General features: G+C 37.9%; 1 protein-coding gene across 1 annotated transcript in view; it reads left to right on the forward strand.

Moving 5' to 3' along the window:
* Positions 1–24,393, forward strand: part of lrp1bb (low density lipoprotein receptor-related protein 1Bb) — a 126,044-nt gene that overhangs the window by 19,135 nt on the left and 82,516 nt on the right. Inside the window, exons 10-19 of the mRNA XM_067603669.1 lie at positions 1,039–1,236; positions 2,109–2,313; positions 6,910–7,074; positions 7,424–7,668; positions 14,804–14,935; positions 15,175–15,402; positions 15,827–16,001; positions 16,302–16,396; positions 19,543–19,692; positions 24,241–24,381. Coding sequence (XP_067459770.1) covers positions 1,039–1,236; positions 2,109–2,313; positions 6,910–7,074; positions 7,424–7,668; positions 14,804–14,935; positions 15,175–15,402; positions 15,827–16,001; positions 16,302–16,396; positions 19,543–19,692; positions 24,241–24,381 — 1,734 coding nt within the window. The remainder of the gene's footprint in view (positions 1–1,038; positions 1,237–2,108; positions 2,314–6,909; positions 7,075–7,423; positions 7,669–14,803; positions 14,936–15,174; positions 15,403–15,826; positions 16,002–16,301; positions 16,397–19,542; positions 19,693–24,240; positions 24,382–24,393) is intronic.

Below are 24,393 nucleotides of genomic sequence, written 5' to 3' on the forward strand. Positions count from 1 at the left end.
ACTTATGATTAAATGTATTTTTTGCCACACGTAGCCTACATTGTCATTCAGTGCTCACTGATCTTGCTGTTTTATCTGATGTAACAGCACATAGAGCTAGCAACAGTTAATACAGCGTCATTCACCTAAAAAAAGCACAATAGGCATTTTTATAGCATTTTGACTTGTCATAGTAGCATGTGAAACTAATGACAATGGCTCCGGTCAAATGTCCCACAGCAGTGTGACAGTATAGTATGTACAATGGCAGGACCCTAAAACCGAAGTAGCTAAATAGAATTCAGCCACAGTTTTGTTTTATTATAACACCTGTGCTTTTTATACTATGGCATGTTAAAATGCTGACATTAGGGGCTCTCTTTGATCCCTTGTCTTTTTTTGTGTGGCTTCAAATCAATTTATTTAAACAGCACACTATAAACAACAAATACTGACCATAGCAGGCACTGATGTTAAAAAAGTTAAACAAATAACATACAAGGAGGAATTAACCTATGATTTTAAAAGCAAATTGTTTTCCTCTAAAAACAGTTCTGGCACTAACAAATAATAGTAAGTCCAACATGAAATGTGTATTTATGTATTGACACATACTGGCTTTGTGTGTGTGCATGTGGCCATGCATTTGCAAGTGTGAAGTCACTAGGTCTGAGTGATATCAACAGTTCCACATCTTGTTTTGACTTTAAAAGAGCTATAATTATTTGGTATAACAATAACATGATCCATAAGCATACTACTGTTTATTCTTGGGGGACTTACTCTTGGTACATTGTTACATTTTTAAATGTTTTTAACATTTGAGAATAATATTCCTCAGAATATGTCCCAGAGCTGTTCGTGTAGTATACATTTACACATTCCAGCGGCACTCCTGTTAAAGGTCTCAGTTTGCCAACAGTGCAAAACCCTTTCTCACAATGACCAATACATGATGTTACACATTGTCAATTAACAATTTACACAAAACATCACTCAGCCCCAGGAGACACTCCTAAATAAATAAGGTGCTTTTTTCTTGTCTTTCTCCTTGCTCAGATCCCTTTGAGGCTTTCATCATTTTCTCAATTCGGCACGAGATAAGACGAATAGATCTTCACAAGCGGGACTACAGCCTGCTGGTACCGGGGCTGAGGAACACCATTGCGCTAGACTTCCACTTTAACCGCAGCCTCCTTTACTGGACAGATGTGGTGGAGGATAAGATTTACAGGGGAAGGCTCTCCGAGTCTGGTGGTACGCACACACACAAGTAAACATACCTATGCACACAAACTTTTGCTATATATCTGAAGATTGCTGTGATGTATATGCTAAAGGGAGTTATGCCGTGCTCATCTGTACTCCAGCAGCTGTAATGGAAGTCCAAAAGCCTGCTGATATTAACAATGTTTTATTCTACCATCTTTACACATATTCAGGTCTGACATGGTGAGTTGACATTGTCTTTCCCTGAAAATTTATCTCAAGTTGACCAAAATAAAAAATTTGATTTCAGGGCATGAAGTCAGCTGTAGTAGTACAGTATATTCCCCCATAAAATGATGAATCAGAACTTTTCTCCCTTCCTTTCCTTTCCTTCCTTTCCTTCACTCTTTATTTTTGTGGGTGGCAGTACCTTACTGGATTCTCTTTCTTTCATTTTCCTTGGTGGAGCCATAAAAAGAAATCAGCTCTTAGCCTACCTCTTTCCCCCTTTGTGGGACACACATAAAGGCCTCAGCATCTGACAATACCTGTTAACAGCTAGATTATAAATTCTGTGGGAAAACCCTTTTACCATGATTGAGAAAGTGCTTTGGTTTTCTTAGGTTCCTCTTTTGCTTTTAGGATGTTTTTTCTGTATATATTTTCTTTGTATATTTTATCTGGTGTCTTTGTTTTTATTTATTCTGACTTTATTTATTTTATTTTATTTTATTTTATTACTTTGACTGTGAAGCACTTTGTAACTGGTGTTTGTGAAAGGCGCTATATAAATAAATTTTGCTTGCTTGCCTGCTGGCTTCTGAGCAGTGTAGAGGGACTAAACACCAACACTGTCCCTTGACTACAATGTGTCAGTGCTACATTGTCATGCTATTGTGTTGTTGATATTGTTGTTTCAGGGGTGACAGGAATCGAGGTAGTCGTGCAGCACGGCTTGGCCACCCCAGAGGGTCTGGCTGTGGACTGGGTTACAGGGAAACTGTACTGGATTGACAGCAATCTGGACCAGATTGAGGTAGCCAAACTTAACGGAGATATGCGCACCACACTGATTGCCGGAGGCATGGAGCATCCACGGGCCATCGCTCTCGACCCAGGGCAAGGGTACGTTATGCACTAACTCCTGCATACAGTGCTTGCTGGAAGCTGTGCTATCCATCAGGCACTGAGATTATTGGAATAAAGTAAAATTACAACCGTCTTGTATTTCTCACTTTCACATCTGCCTTGATGTATGAAGATGTCAGCTGTGTTAAGGTCCATTAAGGCAGCAGATATAGAATACATCAATAACAGTGTTGTGCACTCCATTCCAGTAATGACAACTAATGTAGCTAATACTTCCCCAACCATTGCTCCTGCTTTATACGCTTTACTACAGTTTCTGTCTTGTTCCCCAGAAATGTTTCTCTTTAAATCATTTTAAGCAAGAACTTCAAATAAAAAGCCAAAAATATGCTTTGTTCTTATCTGTGCATCATTCCCCTCAGGGCCCAATTTTCAAAATCACGGTTGTTTATCCTGCTGAGATGCATGGGGAGAGTGTTTGTAGACTGATTTGTGGCTCTGCAGTGGCAACCATTTGTTTGCCCCACAGTCAACAAGCAAGTCTTTACAGGAAACACGGCATCTATTGCAGTGTATTGATGACGCTGACAAAAAAATGACCTCATTTTCTCATCATATCAAGAATTTTTGAATAACAGTAGTGTTATAACAAGTTTTTTTAATTTGGTAAATTAGGCTGTGCAATAGGAAGAGAGTTGATGGGCAGCACTGTTGTTACACTGGGGAAAACAGGTTGTTGAAAAGAGGCTGACTTGTTATTAGCCATTGATGCAACATACCTTGGAGAGTTTTATATGTTATTTTGGACTGAGTAAGAACTTAGTCATCCCTACTTTTGAAATTAATCTTTACTGCTTAACCAGAAAGCCTAAAGAAAATGCATTGTGGCCCATGAACATTGAAGAAATAGTGTGTATGAGTGTTTGTTCATGATGTGCTAATCTGTACGCACCATCATATGTATTTTTACTATTGATGTTTGTTGTACTTTATAAACTGAGATTTACTGAGCAGTGAATGGTTTTATGGAGCCTCATGGGAAGCACATTACAATGCATCATAACTGTTTAGCATTTTGACATAACTGAAAATAAACAGTTGTGAGTATCTCAGTGTTGGCATAGTCTTACATTTCTGCAAGATTTCATGGTTTGTTCAATGGTGATACAATTTTATTTTGGATTTCAGAGGCCACTTAAACCTATTAAGGTTTCTCTGATCCCAGATCAGCCTAGCTCAGCACTGAAAGTATACTTTAATCCAAGTTTAGGATCACGGGTGCAGGCAGGTGGAAATATAATTTATTTAAAACAATTTACCATTTAAATTCATATCTGATAAAAAAAATATTTGCATGATTTATCTTAAGATGCTTGTTGTGTTCTATTGTGTTTCAAGTGTGACAAAAAGTTGGCATACTACCTCAGTATCCTAACATGACTGCTTCATGTTATCACTTAAACTCAAAGTGTCGGGGAGCTGCTAAACAGTAGCAAACACAATTAACCTTTTGCTAAACCCCTTACATGAACAGCAATTGTCTAATTACATCTTTGCAACCATAAGTAGGCACGGCAGGCTTGTCAAGCTTTGGATTTCTTCAGATGCTGAAGCGATGCGCATTCGGCTGCAGTAAGAGTGATACTTTGCATTTTAAAGAGGTTGGAGGCCAGGATCGAAAACAGAAATACAAGTGTTGCATTAAATAGTGTGTTTGTCTGCTTTAAAAGCTGCCAGTTGTCTTTTCAGTTGGTAAAATTGATGGTAGCCACCTAAAAATGAGAAGCCTACGTTTTTCTACCTCTGTGTGAAATCAGGGAACAATTGTTCCAGAAGTAACTAATTTCAAGTGGTAAATCTGCTACCTTTATCATTGTAAACTGCATAAGTGCCTTGCTAAATTGAAAGCTTGACAGGCAAAACAGCAGTAACTAAGGGATGTGGGGCTTAGGGAACTGTTGATTGGCCATAGAAAAGTATGGCACAGAAGAGAATAACATGCTTCGTCACTATAAACAGTCCAAATACAAGAAAAATAACCATAGAACAACAGGACATGGTGTCCACTTGTGAGAGTAAGATTCTGTGTCAAGTATATCCTCTGGGGCATTTAGGCAGAGTTTAGACCACAATGTACATGAATCAGTACACTGTCTCTCACTTCTATTCTTGTAAATCCTGGTTAAGATTGTTTTGTCTCAATTGGATCGCAATGTCCTCATGTGGGCACAGAGCAGCCATTGACCCAATATCCACTCTTGCAAGACAGAGATACAACAAATGTGCAGCAAAAACACTGACCAGTGCAGAGTTTGGGAGCAGACAGAGACAGACATGGTGAATATCTGAAAGCATTTGAAAACATGATGCATCAGTAATAATATGTTAAATAAACCACCACAACATCAGCTGTTGTTGCTTAAACTGCACAACAGCTGAGCTTGTTGCAGGTATGAATATCCCACAGAAAATTATTGTTAACCCTAAAATATTGTAATTATTTCTGCACAGGATAAAGTTTCAAAAATACAATTCTATATTTTTCTGTCTTCTGAACATTTTTTTCATGTTCAAAACATTTCTAAGTGTGAGCAGAGTATTTGTTCCTGTGCACCTGGCTAGGATTTGTTCCATGCAGCATTCAATGCAATTCCAGTTGATCAATGAGAAATTACCAAAGTGGTTTAAATTCATTTGGTAGTGATGAAAACTCCTATTGAAGTCAACTTAATTTTAGGGGCGCCTGAGTGGGCAGTAAGTAAGTAAAAAGTAGTGTAAAAAGCACTTGCCAAGGTTCACCTCCCACATATGTATTGGCCAGGTGCTTCATCAAACAGTGATTTTTGGTGGAGAGATGATCATGTCCATGTCACCACACTGATACTCCACTGGACAAGGTGTCTGAGTGGAGAAGGTGGGAATCTGGGTGGAATACCATGATGCCTGAAGGTATTCAGCTCTGGAAAAAGTAGTTTGTAGTTTGGTGACAGTAGCCGTCTGGCTTAGTTTTATTTTATGGGTTATAAGGGCAATGGGCAAAGTTCTAAATTGTTACACAGTCCAAAAAAACAAAAAAACAAAAATACAAAAACCCCCCAACAACAACACAAGCAATTCAGTCTGTCTGAATTTAAATTTGAAATTGATATCTCAACACAATTCAACATTTCATTCAGCTATTATTATTCAGCTAATAACAAGTCAGACCCCTTACCCCATTTAACTATAATTCTCCAATCTCTTCCTACGCACACCCTAATCTGCCAGACTGAAAGATTTATTGTAACCCTATGTTGGCTCACACTATGTTGGCTCAACCATTAAATATTCCTTGCTTAATCAGTCACTCTGAGGGTAATTTTTGGTCTATCAGGTATTTTCCAGTTTGATAGATTTTATACATATTTGTATAGTACAAGTTAAATAAAGAGTAATGAAAAAGTAGTTACCTATTAATTGAAGCAATTGTTCACTTTCTCTAAGTAAATACTGCAATGCTGGAAACACAACAGGGAAATGTTATACTCTTTCTATCTACAGAATATAGCATTAGAGTTTTAGATGATATATGGTAGTACAAATTATACAAAAAAAATTGAATCAATTTCATCTGCTGTTGGTGTGTTGATAGTGTTTCATATTAGGTGCTTACTTTGATAAATGCATCTGAGAACTAGCCAATGGCTGTATACTGTGGCCAGTATATTTCAGATTAAAGCAAAACCCAGACATTCCTAAAATCAATTTAACACTCTTAAGAAATGAGTAATCTGCTCATGCACTCTCTCCTATAGTACTCTTTCACATTTGGGAGGATGACTACATTTCGTGGCTGTACAGAGTAGGATTAATGGGTGCTTTTGGTGCCTAAAGGCGCATTTCCATTACAGGGCAATAATTCTAATCTAATTACTTGAATCCACTCAAAGTAGTGGGTCATTGATCAGGGAGGCCGTATCAAGTGAATAAGGCTATTGATCTGGACAAGGATATTTCTTCCTAACACGGTTTTGTTGTCGACAGCGTGTGATTTAAGCTTGAGCACCCAGTTTCTCTTTCGTTCTAGCTGACTTTGTGGACCAAAGCAGGACAGAAGCAATGTTTGCTTGCTATGGATACTGTCGATGGTCACATCGATGGTGTTCATTTTCAGGCCTCATTGAGCTGTGAAAAATCATAATAAAACAGATGGCTTCCCATTTCAAGGCCTGTCACAGATGTTGAGGGTTGCACTGGATCACTGCTGTTCTTGGACAGTCACTGCCACTGTCTATGGTAATGAATTCAGTAACAACAGCAATGTATATATGCTGACTGTGTTTTGCAGTATAATAACATTAACAAACAAGTACAAATGGCTGTGAAATTACTTTCAGATGTTCAAGAGGTCTATCTAATAGCCCTTGTGTTTTGCTAGTGGATATATGCAAATTGTATTATTTCTTAGATTTGTGCTCATTGTCCAACTTTTATATTTAATAGTCAGTGATATTATTTTGTCCTTTGTTCATCTGAAAACTAAATTCATTTTATTTTTTGCTGTGTGTATAGATACCTATTCTTGCTTATCCTTTTAAAGGCAAACAGGCGATGATGCAAGACTAACTGCTGCCTTTGGTTTTCTACTTTAAGGATCCTCTTCTGGACTGATTGGGATGCTACTTTCCCCCGAATTGAGGCTGCATCAATGAGTGGAGGAGGTCGACACATTGTGTTTAAGGATATGGAGATTGGGGCCTGGCCTAATGGACTGACACTGGATCATCTGGAAAAGAGGATTGTTTGGACAGATGCACGGTATACCAATAGAGTTTTTCAAGTCGTGTGCAGAAACATTCACACATTTTATACCTTTTAATACATGTATGACATTATATACTGCAAAAAATTCAGCATTCCTTGAGCAAAAATTCAACTTGAATTTCCATCTACCTGTTGGGCATTAAATAATGGAAGCCATTCAATATTTAGATCTTAGTGCAATGACCATATTTGGTTTAAAATCGGGTCTTGAACAATTTAATAGTTCCATCAGTGGACTTGGTGGGTAACAATTTGATCTGCCTTCATCTACTGTTCCTTTCAATGCATTTGAAGAGCAGTTTAAACTTTGATATGGACCTTTGTGTTGGTCTCTTTTAAACAGCTCCGACGCCATTTTCTCTGCACTCTATGACGGTAGTGGGGTCATTGAGATCCTCAGGGGCCACGAATACCTGTCCCATCCCTTTGCTGTATCTCTCTTTGGAGGCAATGTCTACTGGACGGACTGGAGGACTAACACTTTAGCGAGAGCCAATAAGTGGACTGGGCGAAATGTCACAGTCATCCAGAAGACGAGTGCTCAGCCTTTTGACTTGCAGATCTTTCATCCCAGCAGACAGCCACAAGGTAAGAACAGTTTTACTGGTTCTACTGTTGGAGATGAGACACTCACAGATAAGTGACAATTCACTGTATTAGCCTGAAGCAGGCCTTTGTATAATTTGTCAGTTTTGCTTTCCTGGCATATGCACAGTAGTGCAATATAAAGTGCAAACTCATCACATCATCACATTACATGTTTTAGGTAAACATAAAGAATGTCTAGAATCCTCAAGCACCACTGGACATTATCTGAGGATATATTATCTTTTAAAACAGAATTCATTTTCATATTGCATTGGGAAAAAAACAGCATAATGTAATTAATTTCAGCTTTGCCTCTGCCTTCATTTGGCCTGTCAATCAATGAGCAGGTGTCTGAATGAAAAAGTTGCTCATGCAGGGAATTAACTAGCTAGTTAATAGTTCCTCTGAATGTGTTTTTCTTGCCATCCAAATTATTCTAATTGGCTCATACTACTAAGTTTTTTTTCCTTTTTTTAACTGAATGTGAATGAAGGAAGTTGGGTAACCCTTCCTTTTACAGTCCCCTAATTACCAAGTATCTACCTGGTAAATATATGGTAAATTATAGTATATTATTGTTATATGCTATCTTACCATGTCCTTTGTAACAGATTATTCCACTGGCCATGGAGTTAAAAGGAACTTGGACCATATATGTTCCACTACATTACTAAGTAAAACACAGCAATTTACTCAGTAAACTGAATACAGTATTGTAACTGAAAGCCTTGTTTGTTGTATCACAAGGCTCTTACCATGTAATTTTTAATGATTATTCCTTTTTCCATGCAATCACTACAAACTTGTACTAGGGATGTGCAGAGGGTATTTGTATTTTTATCTGTATTTAGTGAGGCAGCAAAATTATTTGTATTTGTATTTGAATAAAAGTAGAAAGAGGCTTAAGAATCCTGTTTTTGTTTTTGTTTTTATTACGCTTTTAATTTTAGAAAACTAAAGCTACAATAAGTGTTCATGAATAAACTACCTTATGAAGGAGGTTCCCACATTGGGTCTCAAATTGGAGTCTCCCAGATCACAGACGACTACGCTGACTACTGAGCTTAAACTTTACTCATCACCTCATTGCAGACAGACCTCTACCTATTTATACACCCATAACACAGAGACAGCACAATGTGGGAACACCCCCAACCCCAAGAGTGATGTCCAAATATGGAAATGTGTATCATGTAGCAGGTGGATGTGACTCCCCTAGTTGAGACCTGCTGATAGATGTAACAGTGGAGCAGAGGAGACTGAGTAGCAGTAAAGTAAAATAAGTAGTTTACCTGTTGGAGGTGTGCTGGTTGTCTGCAGCTCATAAAACATCTCACTGTGGCCGTTTCTGTTTGTACTAGTCCTTCCTGCATTATTTCTAACTGATCCGCTGAACAAATAGCTCCAAATAGCTCCATATGTTGTTGTTTCAACCGGTTTTTAGCGCCGACAAAGCTCTGCTAAGTAAGTGAGGAACACGTTTTTACTTCCTGTAAATTCTTCACAATAAAAGTCTCCCATTAGTTAGTCATTAAAAAGCTTTTAATTTGAAGCAGTATAGCAGGAAATGTTTGGTTTGCAATGACGGCAAAGTTACGCAATTCGTATTACGTAAAGCTGGCTAATCAGAACAGAGTGGGCTCATCAGGAGGGGGGCTCTAAAGAGACAGGAGCTAAAACAGAGTGCAAGAGAAACTGTGTATATTGAGAGGCTGCATAAAGGACCAGTATAAGATAAATAAGGAGTTTTTTGAACTTTTAATCATGCAGAGTTACTCTAGTGGGGTCCAAAAACAAAAATTTAGAGCTGAAATGAGCATAATAGGTCCTCTTTAATTGAATAAGACAACAGTAAAAGATAGATAGTTAAGATAATAAAATATAAATAATAAAAGATAATGCAAGCAATATAAACATAACAAAGCATGAAATTGTAGAACAAAATAGAATAAAATGAATAATGATGATAACTAAAATAAGCACAGATAATAAAACCATAGAATTATAAAACACTACATGAAAGCCAGACTAAATAGATGGTTTTTTCCAGTGGTTCCAGTGGCTCAGAGCATAACGGCTGAAAGCAGCATCACCGAAGGTTTTTGTTCTGCTTTGTGGAACAGCTAAAAGAGAAGAACCAGAGGATCTGAGGGGCCTTTGTGGTTCATACACCAAAAGCATTTCTGAGAGGTAGTCTGGTGCAAGGCCATGTAGTGCTTTATAATCCAATTAAAGAATTTTAAAATGAAAATGAAAACTAAAAGGTACCCAGCGGTACCAGACTTTAAAGTAAGTTATGTCTGCTCTTCTCCTGGTCTGAGTCAGCACTAGTGCAGCAGAATTCTGAATGAATTTTGGCTGATTAATTGTATTCTTTGGTTGACCAGAAAGGAGAGTGTTACAATAGTCTAACCTGCTAGTTATAAAAGTGTCCATCAGTCTCACTGTGTTGCTCAGAGAGAAAAATGACCTCACTTTGGAGATGATGATAAGATGCTGTTTTTGTGACACCCTGCACATGAGCCTTGAAATTAAAATCAGGATCAAAAATCACTCCAAGATTGCTTGCTTCTTGGCTTGGGTTAAGTGTATTTAGTTTGGGGGCCAGTTTCTCTCTCTGAGCCTTTGAACCAATGATCAGTATGTCTGTTTTATCCTGGTTGAGCTGTAAAAAATTCTGTGACATCCAGGTCTTTATATCTAAAATACAGTTAAAAAGTGAGTCAGTAGGCCCGGTGTCATCAGGAGACACAGCCACATAGAGCTGAGTGTCATCAGCATAGCTGTGGAAAAAGATGCCATGCCTCCTGATGACACTGTTAATCTCATAGTGTTTGGAAGAGTGGTCAGTTATAGATACAAAAAAATTTCTTCCGCAAAGATATGAGGTAAACCGTTAAAAACAATTCCAGACAGGCCAACATGCTCACTCAATCTATCTAAAAGAAGCTGGTGGTCCACAGTATCAAAGGCAGCACTCAGGTCAAGTAGCACAAGAACTGAAGGTTAATTACTATCAAGATTTGATCTGATATCGTTCACTACTTTTAGCAGGGCTGTCCATGTGCTGTGATGTGTCCTAAAACCTCATTGAAACATTTCTAATTTAGAGTTTGAGTTTAAAACGGTACTTAGTTCATTAAAAAATTGTTTCTCTAAAACAAAAAAAATTGAGGTTTGAAATCAGTCTAAAATTGCTAGGTGTTAAAATATCTGGGTTCCCTTTTTAAAAAAGAGGTTTTACTAAAGCAGTTTTAAAATCAGCGAGGAAGACACCAAGCTGTCGGGAGGGATTAACTATGGATGTCTTCAGATACTGAATTAAAAGTAGTTTTAAAAAGGGAGGTAGGAATTGGGACAAGGGAACATGTAGGGAGTTTCAACCAGGTTAAAAGGTTCCAACTTGACATCACTCTGTACAGAGGATATACTGTAGTTAAAAATGCAGTGTGCTTGTTCTGCTGGCAGATACCAGATCTAATGTTGATTATTTTCTCCCTGAAGTAGCCAGCAAACTCTTCACATTTAGAACCTGGAAACTCGATATTGTAGTTAGTTGTGGGATTTGCCAGAGAATCTATTGTACTAAAAAGCAGTCTGGGATTGTGAATGTTGATATTGATCAGGTGTGAGAAATATTCTTGCAGTGATGTTTGAATTGTTTTTAAGTTTTTCAGTGAATATAATGTGATGTATCACAATCAAATCATGAGAATGATCAAAACTGTTAAAAGACACACAGTGGTGGTCAGACAGATATGGAAAGATCATGATAATACCATGGAAACAAACAAGGCTTCCTTTTAGAGTACAGTTTCAGCTTACTTACTGAGTAAATTGTAAAAACATATGCAAGAACATACCCAGTATTTAAGAAGATTTACCATGACACTAGAGGAAAACTGTTTCTGTGGAGGTAGTTACCAGGTAAATCTAATAAATCTTTTATAAATGGGTGTAACCATGAACAATAACTATATAGGAAAATGTAATTTATTGGAAAGTACTATGTTAGTTTCTAGATAGAACATAATTTAACTTAGGCTGTTACCAATATTAACCTTGGATAACTACAATTGTAACTTGAATTGATGGGTAATAGAGGAGGTGTCTGTAAGAATTAGTTGCCCACTTTCTTAGGAAGTAGGCAATTATATCTGAGTTATTACCAACCTAAACTGGTCACAACTACATGGTACTTAGTTGAGTTGCTGGGTAATGGTAGAGGTTTTCCTTGGTGTTTGAGCTGTAGTTTCTCTGTATTTACTTACTTATTACCAGTGGTAATTACCCAATAATATACTATAATTTACCATATATTTACCGGGTAAATACTTAGTAATTAGGGGACTGTAAAAGGGAGGGTTACTGGAAGTTGCAGAAATGAGAACCATAACAACGCCACTGAATAACTGCGGCACATCCATTCATCAAATCAATTAGTTGAATTAGTGAATAGTGTGTTGTGATAACAGGAAATATATGAAAAAGTTCTGAAATTTCATTAATATTGCCAACAATTTCCTTTCATTGAACATTGCTGAATTTGTGTCTGCCACAGTGGAATAGGTAATCAATTTTACGAAATGGCCAAGTAAGCCAAGATTCTGACTAAAGATACACTGCTGATGTGTTGTCTGACAGAAAGCCTACATATGTAAGCCAATCATACTTGATGTGCAGCTTGTGAGATATACTGCCAAGCTCAAGATGAATAGCATCAAATCTCTTTTCAAGTCACTTCATGTTTTTTTTGTTTTGTTTTGTTTTTTATTTCCTGTAAATAGGTTGTTTGAAATTGATTTTGATATATTTGTTAAGCAGATCTGCCAAAATAAAATTCGGGGTGATGGAACATTTATTTCCATGTGTGCCAAGACCACCTGATTGACGGATCAGTCTTCATCACAATTGCCTTTTTCACCATTGCCAAGTTTATGTATCCCTCCCTTCATACACATATAAGTAATGCACCATCCTTATATGGGCGTTATTACGTTGGTAATCGGGTTTACATCTATTCACTGAATCCTCCACTTTTTGAATGTGCCACGAGTTAATTTGCTTGTTTCCTTCCTGTATCTGCATGGGACTGCTTTTCCAAAGAAGACAGTAAGCTCAATGGGTTGGGGGGCTGGCTATTATCCACTCCAGCCAGAACTAAGGGCAGGAGATGTGGTGCTCCACTAGACCCTGAACATCTGCCAGAGAAAAAGAAAGGAAGGGATCTGATGAAGAAGGGAGACTGAACACCAATATGCAGCTGGTCTCAGGAGCTATTCAGCAGGTGCCACAGTGGAGTTTCACTGGAGGCATAAACAGCCTGTAAATACAACGTGTCATTTGAAAGGCAAAGTAGTGTTTTAACATAAGAGTGGGGAACAAGCATTTGCAAATTAGAAAGCAGATTGGCAGTCCCAGGGCCTCGCAGTTATAACAGATAATTGGTTGATTATAGCCAGAGTATCACAAAAACACCTACGCCCACTGTACCATTATACAGTAGACAGAACAAAGCAGAGAAAGTGACTTTTCTGATATTTTGATTAATGAATGTTGGTGTTGATGCATTCTTTGTAACACAATTGTGTAATATTTATTTCAACCATTATATTTGCCCAAAAGTCAAATTAGCTCTATGGAATCGTTTTTTTAGGAACAGTACATGTTTTGTAGTCATAGTAGTAGTACACACCTTTCCTTTTTTTCCCTTTGTCCTATTACCTTGAAGTTCTCTAGGAGAAATTGAGGTATGACTGAGGATAATTCAGTTAGATCCCTTTGCAGTCAAAATCATTTTTCTCAATATGTGCAAATTTGAATACAAACACTGTAATGTCATTTAGAACATACACATTTATATGCAGGTGGATAAATCATACTGTAATTGTGTCGGTACTGTTATCATGACAAATATGACAGGCTTTGAAACAAATAAGAACAACAAATATGGGTCTCTCAGTGGAAAGAGGCAGTTGCATACTAAGTGCTATCATCACCACACTGGGCCTTCCCTGAATGTGACTGAATTATTCAGGGTTGGAATTGAACAGTGTCCTCAATACCTACAGTATTGCAAATGAGCAGAACCACCATTTCCACTGCCTTTGCACAGTGCTGTGCACATTTTTTTATTTATTTGTAACAAAGACATCGTACAGTTTAGAGCAAACAAACACCTTGGCTCTGTTGTTGCTGCCTGTCATCCCTCAAGAGCGTGATTCAGGTGAAAGCAGTGCTATATCCACTCAGATGTCTACCTATTAGCATACTGAGTCAGTTGGGTGTAGTTTCCAGCTTACAGAGACAAAGTTGCATTTTTTTGCTTTAAAATAAGCCACATTTATGATGCAACAGGACTCTCCAATGTGTTGCTGAGTGAGCCTGGGAAATGAACTTTGAATGAGCTTGTTTGACATAAATCATCTAGAGTAGATGGAAAAAATGATGTGTTTGATGCATGAAATGTGATTACAGTGTGAGGGGAAATAATTGAACTGTGGGTGACTTTCTTTAGTTTTGCCGAGGTGATTTATTCTGAATAGGGTAGAGTAAGAAATTCATGAAAATGATCCTCCTAGGATCACTGTTCTACTTAAAAACAGCGAAATGAATTTCTGCTTGCTGTGTATATCTATCGGTTTAGATAATTTATCCCATCATTTCTGAGAATTTCTGAGGAAAAAAGAGCAAAAATCTAAATTCCCTGAATCTCTTTAAACCCAATCCAACAGGAGTCCAGCCTAAACACCCAAACATGGGCAGAAGATGTTTTTTTGTATTTTTGTTCTCTCTTTTTTGTTATCTTTTGGAACAAATGAACACATTTTCATATCTCCTTTCAGTTCTTTAATGGTTTATCTCTTTTTTGCTGTTACACAACAAAAACAATATTGTAATAATAATTGTTTTCAGCAGTGCTTTTTTGCCATTTTCAAAATATGCATTTTATTTGAGTGGCACAATCAGAATGGCCTGTAAATGTCATGCTGCAAAGGCTGCAAAGTCCAAATTGCACTCAGCAATTATACTGACATATCTCTTTGCTTGCCATCACAACCTCTTATGCTGAATGTTGTAAAATGTTCTGTCTTACTCTACCTCTCTTGTTTTCTCTTTCCTCTCTTCCCATCAGCCTCAAATCCATGTGAAGAGAATGATGGACGTGGCCCCTGTTCACATCTGTGTCTCATCAATTACAACCGCACTGCGTCCTGCACCTGTCCGCACCTTACAAAGCTTTCACCCAACAAACAATCCTGCTTTGGTAAGCAGTTAACACCTTCATTTTTCATGCTTTCTCCTTATATTATCAGCGTGAAAATATAGGATGCTATGGTATCAGCAGGAGAGATGTTTTGTTTTACATATGAATTTCTCCCCTTTTGATTGACATTAGCATTATTATCAGGCTATTCATCTATATCATGCTCTCAGCTGCACCTGACAGAAAAGGTCAGCAAAGGTGCCTTTCTCAAATGTTTGATTTCTTAATCATCTCACCAGCATTGAAAAGGTTCCTCCTGTATGTGCGGCGATCTGAAATACGTGGTGTGGACATTGACAACCCTTACATGAATGTCATGACGGCGCTAACGGTGCCAGACATCGATGATGTCACGGTAGTGGACTATGATGCCCTGGAGGAGAGGATTTACTGGGCTGACATCAAAACCCAAACCATCAAACGTGCCTTCATCAATGGCACCCAGCTAGAGACCATAATTTCTGCAGGTGGGAGAATTCCAGACATCCATAAAAAAATACAAAGTCATAGCTGTGTATGTGCACTTGAATTGGTGTGTGTTTGTGTGTGTGTGTCAGCCATTATTGATTCTATGGTATGTAACAATTAAATATAGTACTAAATGGTAAAGCAATCTGCCCTTAGGGCCTTTTTTCCTGCGTAGGGAGTAGTATTTAGTAATTAATAAGTACAAGTGCAGTAATTGTTGTTATTTTTAACCAATTAATAACTAATTAATCATGTGATAGTTATTAATTGTAAGAACTGATGTTGGTCTCAAGAGCAAAGTATATATTCAAAAGTATATGTCACTTGTTAAAGACCATTTTTGCCTTTTCTGCTCATGGTATAAGTAGCAGATTAACTTTAAAGCACACAGGTGTGACAGGTTTTTCATACATTTTCTGACAGACATAGTGAACTGCCGTGGCCTGGCTTTGGACTGGCTTTCCAGGAACTTATACTGGCTCAGCTCAGAAAATGATGAGTCGCAAATCAATGTGGCTCGCTTTGATGGGTCCCTGAAGACCTCCATCATCCACGGCATTGATAAGCCAAGGTGCCTTGTAGTGCACCCCGCCAAGGGGTAAGTAGATTAGAACAGTCTCTACACTTCATCAGTACCTCACGTTCAATGCATTAAGAAACCTGACTGCAGACCGAAAGGGTGATCAAAGCCTTGTTGCTGTAAGGAGAACATGTTTTCTGAGCTTGAAAGGTTAGTTCAGATCCTTACAAGGTTGTGAGGTGAAAAAAAATCTATTGGCTTACATTCAATTTTCAGTTAATTAATAAAAACATAACATTTACTAATTATGTTATAAACCACATGATACCCTGTGCCTAACTGGATCGCTAACTATTCACTTCACACCTTCTCACACAGGAAAATCTATTGGACAGATGGCAACACCATTAACATGGCCAACATGGATGGGAGCAACAGCAAGGTCCTCCACCAGAATCAGAGGGAACCTGTAGGTCAGTATGAGGGTATTGCACTGAGTTAGACCCCTATTGTACTTTGAATGTGACCAAACCCAGCAGATTGTTTTTTACATGTGTAAAGTGACACTGATTTTATTCTGTCAGCTCAGTTTATATAAACTCTGTACCGTATGTTTACATACACACGACTAAATAATAACATACTAGACAATATGACTGTAAAGGACCAGATTAAAGCACTTGCATGGTTTGCAGATTTGCATCTGTGTTCACTTCATTCCAAATTCTTTCAAAGTAATTCTCTTATTTGAACCTTAATTTGAAACATAGGTGTTAACATGAAAGTTGTAATAATCTCAGTTTGCCTTAATGTGTTTATAATCAATTTATTTCCATGTATGTTCATGCACTGACTTTTACAAATTGAATCAGATTTAATGTTTTTACCTGTTTGCATTTTCTCTGTTTTGACAACGTCAACATGAATCAAAAAGAATACCCACCTCCTCAATGGTGATGTTATATCAACAGGCAATGTCCCAGACTCTTTGGGTAAAGGTGTCAAAATGTGCAGTTAATCAAGGAATGCTGGAATTTCTTTCCCTTGACAAACCTACCTACCTACAGCAGACACTTGTATACTCATCATTTGATTCCCAAAGAAATAATTTACTTTTAAACCATCTGTGAATCAAATACAAGCATGGATATTTTACATTTTTGTTATTTTCATGACCATTTTTGTTGCTATTGACAGTTCTAGTGTTAAAGCTGATCCTACAGACATCAGAGCATCACACAACTGTCCAGGGTTAATGGATAGATGTTTTTCTTTCTATGGAAGCTCTTATGACATTATGACAAATATGTTCACTGATGTTGATTTTATGGATTCATACAAAAGATTATAGTAATGACATCATTTCTGCAATTTCACCTGAAGGTTCCTTGAACCAATCCTGAATGATTCTTGTACTATAACAGGAAGAATTATCACATGGAAAGTGTTCATTCACTTGGGGGTACCTGATGGCTATGAATGAATGAACCTGGTTTGCTACTTAATTAAAATATGCTCTCATTAAGATGTCAATCTGCAGGTATGTATTGAAAGGACCCAGTGTGGCACATTGCGATTTCCAAAATTGTAGATTGTACCCTACAATTGCTTTGTAATGTAAATAGGCCTTAATGTGGACTGCATATAGTTCAAGCCCAGTGTCTCCCTATGTCCACCTGCCAAGGGCCACCTTGTATGATAAGGTATTGTGTTCTAGTTCAAGGTTGAGGTGGTTGCCTTTGAAATACTGTGCAACTCTACAGCAATGTTCAAACCGTCCCCTTGGCTCCAACATTTATGCCTTTTTTTATAGTCAGTTAGATAATCTTTTAAGCCGTTAACAAGTGTAGACATTGAGGCGCTGTTATTTATGCACCTGTGTATGTAGTTTGAAGTGACACATATGCAGATATAAAGGGAATGTTCACTTCCTCTGAAAGGACAGGCTTTTTACTGCTCTGGTCACTGACTGCTCACCTGAGTATATACTATAACTATGTATGTACTGCATGCCTGCATGCATACTGACAGTGTTAGAAATTTTTTTTTTGCATTTGACCTTTTGTCAGTTCATTCAAAACACAAGTCAAGCTTTTCTATTACTGAAATCAGAAAACAAATTGTTCATTAAGTTAAAACAAAGTTAAAGTAATTAAAATGTGTTAAACATGGAATGAAGAAAAGAAGAAAGAAAAGGGAAAACAAATATGTAAAAATATTCCAGCAAGGACAATGATTAAGATGTTTCAAATCCTTCAAGCTTCTGTTGAGTAGGATGAGTCTATAGGTATAAAACAGTCAGTCAGAAATGTGCAGGAATGTAGAACTGGAAAAGAATCACTGAGCAATGGTTTTGGATGTCCTCTGCTGTGATGCATCAACAGTAAGAGAAGTGATCGATCTAAGATTTTCTCGATGTGTCATTAAATTTTGGGGGTATGAATTACAATATTTGGGAAAATGTGGTAAATGATGTTATGCTTTTTGGCAGATCTGCCTATTTTACACAGTAATCTTGCATCTGATTTTCAATATTTTCTACATGTTCATAAGGCTAATATTTAAATCATAGTATTCCCATATATTTTGAATATTAACTCTTTTCCCACATGCTGGAGTGAGCGATTGCAGCTTGAGAAAAAAATCAGCTGGTCTTCATCTCTAGTGGCTGTTGTCACACAGCTCAAGGTCAAACTCCCCCTTTCTCACACAAACAACACCATTGTCTTCACTGAATTTCTTCATTCTCCTGAGCCTGTCAGCAATACAGATAGCAGGGTACACCGTATTTCACTGGCTTCATTTATGATTATGGGATAGACCTGGGGACAAGAGTAAATTAATGACGCATTGTGACTGTGAATCTGCCAGACATAAATCCAACACATGGTGAGAGACAGTGAGTTGTCCAGAGGTCCACAATTGAAATTGCTTTCAGTTGCCACCATTGATAGTTGTATTCTATGAAAAACCATCATGTCAGCCAGGAAATGGATTTAAAAGCTGCCAGTCTCACTCTTGTTCATTTTTCATGCCAGCTGGAGTTTTTATGAAGAGATCCCCCACAAACAGCTGTCATATAAACATGAACACCTCATCCAACCAACTTCATGCAAACTTCCGTATATTAACATTAATGCAGTACTGCATCTTTACTGCATGTATCATTGCAGTACTGTACAGTAAAGTATAGTAGTCAAAATGACTTTATTTAGATTTTATTGATATTTGTGTTATGCACTTTCTCAGTGCTGCACTTAAATGTAGTCAGGGTTTGTAACTGAATATGTTTACTTTACTGGTTAATTTTACTGGTTTATCTTTCCTGGTGGAACTCAGTGCAGTACAAAAAGTGGTAGAGATAGCCACACTTTTCAGGAATAGTTTCCTTTGTTTACTGTAATGTCTCAAAATTAAGGATAACATAACAAGTTATATAGTTGTCTTACCATTTTATGATTTGCTTATCCATTTAAGTACCCATTTCGTATGTCTCTGATTAGTGTTTTGCCAGTGGTACTACAAATTCTGCCCTCTTTTGAAGTCAAGCTAGCTGTCCTAGTGAGCCTTCACCGTAAGTTCTAACCTGCTGTTCTCTCTTCACTTGTCTTCCTCTCAGGTCTCTCAATAGACTACACTGCCAACAAGCTGTACTGGATAAGCTCAGCCAATGGCACTATCAACAGGTGCAATCTGGATGGCAGTGGGCTGGAAGTGCTGGAGACTCTGAAGAGGGAGTTAGCCAAAGGCACAGCTCTGGCCGTGATGGGTGAGTGGAGCTTGTCACGAGTGCATCAGATTGCCACTGGGGATTAGTCAGAGAGTGTGGAGGGATTACGTATTTAACCAGTTAAGTGGCTGTAGAATGAAGCCATTTAGCCAGTCCTTGCAACAGTTGTGCTTCACTTTGTGTGAAGTAGCAGGGGCATTAGATAATTAAAACACAGCGAAGCAGTGATTGATGATTGATTTTCTCACCCCTTTTGTAATGAAAAGGGAGGAGGATGTTCATTATGTGTTGATTCTTGGTATCTGTGCTGAATCCAATGTGTCACATCATCTATCAACTTGTAGGTTAATTTAGAAATCTGCTGAAATCCAAGTCAACATGGCCTGGATAGAAATCTTTGCAACAGTCACTCTTGCTGGCAAGGTCTGGCTCTCCAAACCATTTTACTTTAAACTTTTAACTTCAAAACTTAATTTTTTTTTTACTTTTAGACTTTGTATATATGCGCTTCCAGTATTGACCATGTGTCACAGTCAACTGAGTACAGTACTGTACATTTGCTTTAAAATATAATATTCGGGAGGGATATTTATTATTGGTGTAACAACCAAACAGGATGTTATAATTAATACAACACAAACTGTGTTGTGGTGTAGGGGAAATTACACACATACTGTATATGCCAAACGTAAGTGAAATTACTGAGTAGCACCTGCAATGCCTTTTTTTTTTGCCATAAACCAGAATTGTAATTTTGTCCACACTGCTGCAGTCTTGACAACTGGGAATCTTCCCACTGAGCTATGTGAATTCATTTTGCTTGCCAAGATTGATAATGAGAAGGGAGCAAACATACTGAAGAGAGAGTTGTTGGTAGTGTGTGTGTGCATGTGTCTTTTTGGACCAAAGTATAATTTTGTTTTTTTTTAAAGAAAAATTTAAATCAAGAGTGTTGCCAGGGTGATACTTTGCATTCTTGAAGCATGTTATTAATCATGACAGGCCTTGGTTTCCATTGTAGTGGGTATCTGTCAGCATGTGCAGAGAGCACTTTGGTTTTTACACTGTTACAGAATAACACAGCAGTGGCAGAATGGCATCCTACTGTTCTGTGAGCCGTTAGCATTCCCCAACTGTAAGCCACATCTCTTTGGTTCATTTTTCTAGGAATTTCTTACAGTAAGGACTTTGACCATGGAGGGCTGTTTCCTATATGGATGATGGAGACTTCATTATTGCATTTCATAAATGGGAGATAGAATACGAGGTGACATAGAGTAATGGCTCAGTTCCTGCACAGTAGCAGGTACAGCAAAACAGTGAAATGATGTCTGCGAGTCGCCATCAATCACAATTAATGATATTTTGTTATGTTGAGGAAATTGTTTTGAATGGTTGAATGAACAGCACTATACTGCATTATTATTATACTTTGTTAAATAGAGAAATTTCACAGTGGCTCAACAGTACATTTTTCACATTATAATTAATACTATATATAGAAGATAGCATTTAGTGGATTTTTACTTGGATTCATGCAAGCATGAACATGTTATTTAATATTCATAAGACGTGTTTTAATGAGGATATCACAGACCTTAAATTATCTAGACGTGAGGTGACTGACTTCACCCATGTTAGGTGTAAAATAGATATTGTAAAGATATTAAATTGTTAATGTTAAGCTTGGCGTTTTATAATATGTAGCAACTCATATCCCCTTTTCACCTTTTGCAAGATTACATGTCAGCAGCAGTAGAACTGTTTTCCATATTCCAAGTTTCCAATGTGATAACACTGATGATAGTTTAAAGTGTTGTTCAGAGTGTTACAACAGCACCCTTCAAAATATGCTCCTATCTACCTGTATTTCAAACTAATTGTACCAATTAAGGATGAATCAATCAGCACTAAAGTGCATTAATCTAACAGTGGTTCTCCTCTCTCTTATGGTCTGTGATATCTTGATCAATTAGTTGGTCGTGTTTGAAGTGGTTGAGGTTACTCCACAGCAGCAGCATGTGTAAACAAGGAAAGCTTGAGTTCTATCCCTCACAGCAGGAGGCAGAGGTAGACACACAACTGCTGAAAGGGATTTTGCAAAAGTGATTCTACTGCAGTGGTATCGATGGAGTGCAGTTCTTCAAAGGAATCAGACTGAATAGAATATTGCCTTCTTCTGTAAAAGTTTTGTGATAATACATCCTCAGCTTCAGAGAGCTAAGTAAAAGTAATCGATTGAAATGATAATTCAATTGATGAGCATAATGCAGTGTGTTAAAAGAAACATTCTGGGGTGTTTGTGTTTCCTTTTGGCTTATTCATTTTGCATGCATGTCTTTGTGATTGCACGAGCTGGTTGTGAAAAGGTGTAACGAAGGCACTGTTAGTGACACAAGGTCGATCCACTCAAGTCCTACGGCGCTGTAATAATTGGATTGGCTTGAGGGAAATGTGAGGGCTTCTATTTAGAAGGTGGGCGATCCATCAGCCTTGACTTGCCTGGAATCAAACTAGCAGTTGAAGTGGAAATTGAATATGATGTGCCACAAGCGAACAATCACAGCTAGCCGGCAGTCCCCACGGCATCAAATTAACACAGGGGGCAAAGCTTATCAAGGCTAGCATGTCCTCCAGGGTCAAGTGTTTTGTAAACGGCATGTAGACTGTCATTCTCACTCATGGGAATTTATTTGATTTTTTTAAAGGATGACATTGAGCCTGAAGCTATTAATGCAAGTGTGAATAGTTTGTGTGTGTGTGTGTGTGTGTGTGTGTGTGTGTGTGTGTGTGTGTGTGTATGTGTTTTCTTGTTTGTTTTTTGTTTTTTTAAATCAAAAAGGGTAAGAGAGCAAAACAGTGTCTCACCTTCAAGGGACTGATAGTGTGAACCTAAAGGGCACATGTTTTGATTGTTGTTTTGTAAAAAAACATATATGTTATGCTATGCTAAATTGTCTGATAAGTAACAATTTATTTATGACATATTGTTTTGACTGTAACATTATGGTGTCATCTATGTTATGTTGCTAATACAGTTAAAGAGGGTAATACACTATACCAGTTTGTGTGCAGCACTACTATTCATGTCAATAAAGGCAATGCTGCTCAGAATGGTTGAGTGAATTCTAGCACAAAACATTAAAAATTGTATTGACCTGTAAATGATGTGACATCAATCATTCAGTCATCAGTCATTTAATAAGTGATTGCTGCTGCTAATAGAACAGGTACTTAATAGAGAAAATCTATTAAAAACACGATTTTTTTTTTTTTAACCTGCTGAAGAAGATGATCCTTTACAATTACCTATTTTGGTGTTACCTCTGTATAAATATGAATGTGTCATCCCATTATGCTTCCCATTTTAAACCATCTCTTAAACCACTCTTTCAAAAAGGACTACAATCATGTCCATCTCAACGCCATTTACAATGTCTATTCTGGAGGGAGAGGGGCCGCCTGACTTTGTTCACTTTGCACTTCAGTGGGATTTGAAAATTGAGAGTTCCTGTCACGTCTGTAGAGTCTGTGGCAAAGTGCCTGGACTGTGCATCACTGATTTCTGCTGAGGGCAGAGATAGGGCTGGAGGATCGTATGGTGGTGGTGGCTGGTTGAGCTGGGGTCAGGAGCCTATTGTGCATGTGCCTCTTTACAAAGACACACTCATCATTTATGCTCACGACGGCAGCAGCACATAAACCTGGAGGTTCACTGTCACATAGAGCCAGACACGCCAGCCACTCTGTCAGGGAGTAGACAGTGAAAAGCCATGACACACAACAACTACAGTACATGTTATCATTTCCCCAGCACCAGTGTTTCATTTAGGTGTTTAGACTGGCTCTTAAAAGAGAATTTTACCCCATGAAGGATGGTCTTATAAAATAAAACATCAAAGATGTAAAGAAGCTGCCTCTGAATCACTGAAGGTTTTTGCATGTTATACAACCACAAGCACAATGAGTGTGAAACTGATGAATATCAGTTGTCAAAGATTATATCTTTCTACATGCCAGTCATGAATATATAAATTGTGTGTGAATGTGATTGTTTTCCTTAACTATCTGTGAACGTGGCACTGAAAATTACAATTTTGTCCATTTGATTTCATAATGGAAACTCCCCACATTGTTGAAGTGCATGGAAGAGCCTTTGGTGGTGCGAAAACCTTTCCCAAATATAATACAAACAATGGTTCATGGCTGCAAGATGCAGGCATCAGCAACTGCAACCAGGTAGAGCAGGGGACAGGGTACCCCACTCCTTAATCTCAAATCAGCTCAGAGAATGCAACAATTATTAAGGGGCTTTACGGCATAAGAGTGTCAGCCTTGGTGGATTAGAGCAAAAGCTGAAGCATGCCGTTTACATTTTGAATTGGTGATGAATGGGCCTATTTGATTGTAATGTAGTGTTTTTGAAGGCTTCTTTGCATCACACCTTGATTTGCATACATTTCCTCAACAAGACCAAAATACTGCAGTATTATTTTGAGCAAAAAGATCAATTTGCCCTTGCATTGCAGTTTTACTGAATATGTATCTGTGGCCATATTTTTAAGAAAATGACGTTGATGGTTACAGGCGGCAAACTCTGGTGGGCAGATGAGGAATCAGCACAGCTGGGAACGGTCACCAAGAGGGATGGACGGAACCCTGTCATTCTGAGAAACAAGACTAGCGGGGTGGTTCACATGAAGGTGTACGACAGGGAGGGTCAGAAAGGTAAGCACACTC

This window comes from Thunnus thynnus, chromosome 11 (genome assembly GCF_963924715.1).
Source record: "Thunnus thynnus chromosome 11, fThuThy2.1, whole genome shotgun sequence".
Lineage (NCBI taxonomy): Eukaryota > Metazoa > Chordata > Actinopteri > Scombriformes > Scombridae > Thunnus > Thunnus thynnus.